At 39.4% G+C, this 5,899-nt stretch overlaps 1 protein-coding gene across 1 annotated transcript; it reads left to right on the plus strand.

Moving 5' to 3' along the window:
• The first annotated feature begins 1,344 nt into the window (after positions 1-1,344).
• LOC118391410 (uncharacterized) lies at positions 1,345-3,148 on the plus strand. The gene is made up of 3 exons (XM_035782778.1): positions 1,345-1,448; positions 2,060-2,208; positions 2,374-3,148. The coding sequence occupies exons 1-3, from the start codon at positions 1,391-1,393 to the stop codon at positions 2,848-2,850; spliced, it is 684 nt and encodes a 227-aa protein (XP_035638671.1). The 5' UTR covers positions 1,345-1,390; the 3' UTR covers positions 2,851-3,148.
• The last annotated feature ends 2,751 nt before the right edge of the window (positions 3,149-5,899 follow it).

A 5,899-nucleotide genomic window follows, 5' to 3' on the forward strand; every position in this document is an offset into this window, starting at 1 on the left:
GCACTGTCAACTGTGGGATTTTATTACAGACAGGTGTGTGCCTTTCCAAATCATGTCCAATCAATTGAATTTACCACAGGTGGACTCCAACCAAGTTGTATAAACATCTCAAGGATGATCAATGGAAACAGGATGCATATGAGCTCAATTTTGAGTCTCATAGCAAAGGGTCTGAATACTTAAGGTATTTCTATTTTTTTTATTTTTTTTATAAATTTGCAAATAATTCTAAAAACCTGTTTGCCTTGTCGTTTTGGGGTATTGTGTGTAGATTGATGAGGGGAAAAAACTATTTAATCCATTTAGAATAAGGCTGTAACGTCAAGGGGTCTGAATACTTTCCGAATGCACTGTTTGTACTGATATATAAGTTGTGTGTGACATTTTAAATGTATGTATTTCAGTCCTCCACTAATAATGTTCTGTACTATGTATTGTTTCATGTGGATCCCAGGAAGAGTATCTGATGCTTTTGCAGCAGCTAATTGGGATCCTAATTAATACCAAATACCCCTCCTAGATTATGAGTAATAAGCACTGTGATAACCAACCCCAGGCTCCTCTAACAATCAAGATGTGGTAATATTGTCTCATGGCCTAATTTGGTGACTCTGACCTATTCTTTACTCTGTCTTTTACGCACTGGTGAAAGTCTCCTGTTGAGAAACTCTTCCTGTGCGTTGACAGCTTCCCGTAAGGCCACATGCAAGGGTTTCTTATGAACCCGAAAATGGTCTTAACTGACGTAAGCAACCACTGTGCGCTCACTCTGTTTTGTTTCCTCTATTGACAAGAGCACAGCTTTACAGTATTTTCGATACTCCATGCACATCCTGTGTGTAACTACAAGGTCATCAACAATGTATCATTGTATGATACCCAAACTCAGATTGCAACACTGCATGCATCGATTTACTGTAAAACCTCACAACCACTTACTCTAGGTGGCGACAGTACTATCTACAATGAATTGTGTCATAGTGGGTTGACCTTTTGTGACTGATATAAAACAAATGACAAACAACCTCACATATGCATAGGTTATTAAATTAATATTTGTTAACTCAGCATTTACAGTACCTCAAATAGTATAATCCATTGACAGTTATGCTGTTTGTAAATGTATGTGCTCAATATACACAACTGAATACACCTGCAATGCATATTTGTTGTAGATAGATCTGGTATTCATTTAGATTTGACATCAGAGAAAATAATTCATGTCTGAAAAAAGAAATTCTGGGGAAATTGGGTTGCTTCACAAAGAAAGAGCCGAGCACGTCATTTCCTCCAATGACAAATGTGTGGTTTCAGTCTTTTAAAAGGTTTTTCAGGGGAGTGATCATGACTAGTTTGTGTCTGACACTTGGCCTATGTCACTGTATGAGAGATGAGTGGTCATGTAAAGAATATGTATCCTCAGCTGTCCATATCACAAGCAGCAAGAAGTAAGTACAATTACATTATACAACCAAGACAACTATATTTCATATTCTCTAATTGTAAATTAAACCATCTGCATACTATACTTTACTTTGCTGTAATGTCTTCAGTATTTATAGAACATCAATGAGCAGACTTTGAATGTATGATGCTGTGCACATAATTGCATATTGATTTTTGTGCATGAATGACTGTACTGAGTGCACAGGTGCAAGCTTAGTACAGATGTAGGATCTTAAATTTGAGCCAGTTTGATACAACAGGGGTTGAAACAAATTCTCAGCAACAAAAAAAGCGATCAAATTAAGATCCTACATCTGTATATGTACACTCAACTTTTGGGTCCTTTGCTCATGTATACATTTTACATATTGTAACCGTTACCACAGCTACTTATCACAACATATCTATTTCAGAACTTCATACTTCTAATTTAGATTTTCATGTAACACTGCTAAGGTAGCATGATTAAGTGTCTGTGATAGAGGTGTTGGTGTCAAATCACATCTATTTATCTAAGTTGTCACAAAATGCTTAAACAGAAACCCAGCCTAAAACCCCAAAGAGCAAGCAATGCAGACGTAGATTTCAAATTGTGTTATATCTTGCTCCTCAGCATTGCTCTCCCTGTTACTGGTGGCTGCCATTGATTCAATGAATGCTGGAATAGCATGTAGAAACCAACAATGTGAGAGTCACATACAAAGAAGTTCCAAGCTAACCAGACTCATACATATGGAATCTGTGGACCTCTTAAAAATATATGTAAGTAGAAAATCAATGCCATAACATTTATCCAGAATTATAGCCTAGTGTAACATGCATACATTGTCCACAGTCTAATGGGAAATGTAAAACTGCTTTAAAGCTACATTATTGACAAATCATAACGCATTATACTTGTGCTTCCAACAACTTCCTGATCTCCAGAAGGCCAGTCAAGGAGACCTGTCAGAGCTGTTCTGCCAGATGCCAATCAACATTGTTCCTGACCCAAACATCTCTGGCCTGGACCCCTCAGAGCGGATGCTGAGCATCTACTCCCACTGTAAGGCTTTCCTACCACACCTGAAGAGAGTCACTGAGCAACAGAGGGACTTACAGCCACCCTCCAGCTCCCTGCTAAACAACCTCACCACTGCCCAGTACCGCACTAGTGGTCTGGCCAACCAAATAAACTGCATTTACCAAACCCTCTTTCCAAACCTGCCCATCCCACTTGAACCTGTAGACGGACCGACGTCAATACACCCCTCCCAAAACGTGTTCCAACAGAAGGTCTATGGTTGTGTGGTTCTGAAGAATTTCAAGGAGCTCCTGTCACAGATCAGACATGAACTAAGGACCATAAAGAACCAAATGTGCAAAAGTAGGACATTTTCATACAGAAGAAATGCACTGTTCTGAGGCCAACTTTCTATTATATTTTATTTATTATTTATTTGTACACGTGTTCAGAAGTTACGGAAGCTTATTGCTGCCACTGAAAAAAAAACTGCCTGCACAAATGTTCGACTTTGAATAACTTAAATATATTTTGTTTGTGTTGAGAATGAATTAACTTAACTTGTGTTAAAATTGCCCTGCAGTATTCTTGTAGACTGCTGTGAGATTTTAAAATTAATGTCTTTTGTCAAATCTGAGTCACTTTAATAGTTTTGTCCATTTTAATTTTGTGAGCAGATTAAAAATAAGTATTCTCGCAGCCTGTGCTCAAGTGAAGTCTATGACGTTAGCCTTAGACTGCAGAACTTCCACACAGTGGTCCCAACATGAGATATGCCAGGAAGCAATTGAGACACAGTCTGTGATCTCATCTCACAGTGACACGTCTTGAAGACTAAACAGCATCTGATAGGAAAGATTTTGTGAAAGTGGCGGGCTTCTGTCTGGCCAGTCACAAGGTGTGGGTGTGTATGGGTCAGATTATGTGTGTGTTCTGGAGTGATGCATTCACATAGATGTAATGGTTCTCTTCATCACTCCCTATAAGGCAGACCTGTACTGGGACGAAATTCAAGCGTTTCATGATTTTACATTCCATAAAAAACTATCAATAGACTGTCAGTTTACTTTATCAAATGTCAATTACAAGCAAGTATGTTGCATGAGCGTTGCTTGGGAGGAAAAAGGTAGGAAGTAAACATTTTGCAGTTGACACAATGAATGTAACTGATAGTTTGTAATAGTGTGCACATCTGTTGATATACTATCCAAATAAGCAACAGACAAATGCCATCAGAAATATTCTAAGCTTTCCTTAGATCACAAGCTCATGCAAAACTGGAAATTGAGGAGGGATACACTCTAGGTCATGAATCAAGTTCCCTGTTTCAACCCAGAACTTTATTTAAAACCAAGAGACAATGGGGTAAGTCTGGGCAACAACTGAAACCATCAAACATTTACTGGAATGAAAGGTCATTGACACAGACTCCCTTTGTGATTGAAACAGACTTGACAACCATAAGTCTTCAGGTGAAACAAAGCACCAACTGGCTTTCTCTTTATCATGTCATTTTCTATATCCATGAACATGTGAAAGGTCATATACATACAGGAAAAATGGGAGGATGATAAAAGCTGCTATAATCAGCTAAAAGTCTGTCTGCCCATGAGGGACAAACAGAAAAAAACTCCCTTCAGATAAATTGAGCACATTTTATGGGAGTACCAGGAACTCTACAATAACATGCTACTTTGGCAGTTAATTATGTAAATATTTCATGTTAACCATACTGTACTGAAAACTACAAGTGAAATCAAATTACAGGCAACTGTGCTAATCCACCACTCATTTACAATAAAAGAAAATAACATTTGATCAGTATGTAGGTTACCTGAGAGAAAAACCTGAGATGAATAGAAAACACATCAGATGGGCAGTGAGGTCTGTTTGTCATGTTTGGGGTAAGGTAAGGTAAAGGGGGGACCCTCCTCACCGCAGCATATACACTATGACTGAGGGAGTAATGCCATAACTGAGGTCTGTGGGGAAATATATGAGGTCTGGTGAAGTTAAAGAGATTCACCAGTACTTTTACATACATTTAAAAAAAATAAATAAACTGGCTAAAAAGTAACCTTTATTTAACTAGGCAAGTCAGTGAAAAACAAATTCTTATTTACAATGACAGCCTACCAGGGTACATTTTTACCTCGTCAGCCAGTAGCTCTGAAAGTAGTGCCCACGAGCCAAAAGTAGTCCCTGAAAACGGCTTACTATGTCACATATATGAAGAGATGATTGTGGACCCCAGGAAAAAGAGGTTTGAGCACGCCCCCATTCTCATCGACGGGGCTGTAGTGGAGCAGGTTGAGAGCTTCAAGTTTCTTGGTGTCCACATCTACAACAAACTTTCATGGTCCAAATACACCAAGACAGTCGTGAAGAGGGCACGACAAAACCTATTCCCCCTCAGGAGACTGAAAAGATTTGGCATGGGTCCTCAAAAGGTTTTACAGCTGCACCATCGAGAGCATCCTGACGGGTTGCATCACTGCCTGGTATGGCAACTGCTCGGCCTCCGACCACAAGGCACTACAGAGGGTAGTGCGTACGGCCCAGTACATCACCGGGGCCAAGCTTCCTGCCATCCAGGACCTCTCTACCAGGCGGTGTCAGAGGAAGGCCTTAAAAATCAAAGACTCGAGCCACCCTAGTCATATACTGTTCTCTCTGCTACCACATGGCAAACTGTACCAGAGCTCCAAGTCTAGGTCCAAGAGGCTTCTAACCAGCTTCTACCCCCAAGCCATAAGTCTCCTGAACAGCTACCCAGACTATTTGCATTGCCCCCCTTCTACGCTGCTGCTACTCTCTGATATTATCTATGCATAATCACTTTAATAACTCTACCTACATGTACATATTACCTCAATACCGGTGTACCCGCACATTGACTCTGTACTGGTACCCCTGTATATAATGTAGCCCCGCTATGGTTATTTACTGCTGCACTTGAATTATTTGTTATTATTATTATTATTATTATTATTATTATTATTATTATTATTATCTCTTACTTTTTGGGGTGTATTTTTTTTAAACTGCATTGTTGGTTAAGAGCTTGTAAGTAAGCACTTCACTGTAAGGATTGCCAGTGTGTGTGTGTTGTATTCTGAAAATAAAATTTGATTTGAGCACCACATCAGTACTCCCTCGCACCGCTGTGTGGCGAGGGTCTGAAGCTCATCGGCCAGAACTCAAATTGCTTGGGGGCTAGCCCACATGGGGGTAAATGTAGGGAAAAATGGCACAGCATAGCTTCCAGAAAAACAGTTGATTTCAAACTAGGGATTTCTGTGGCTTGTGAGTTAAGACAGTAATTCTGCTCATATGAACAAAACATTGACACATTCAGCCCAAAGCGGAAAGTTTAAAAAAGTACAGAGTCACCAAAGATACAGAGAATGTCTTTAAAATGTTTTTTTTTTTAGAAGGCATTTACATAAA

The sequence above is a fragment of the Oncorhynchus keta genome, chromosome 12 (genome assembly GCF_023373465.1).
Source record: "Oncorhynchus keta strain PuntledgeMale-10-30-2019 chromosome 12, Oket_V2, whole genome shotgun sequence".
NCBI classification, from domain to species: domain Eukaryota; kingdom Metazoa; phylum Chordata; class Actinopteri; order Salmoniformes; family Salmonidae; genus Oncorhynchus; species Oncorhynchus keta.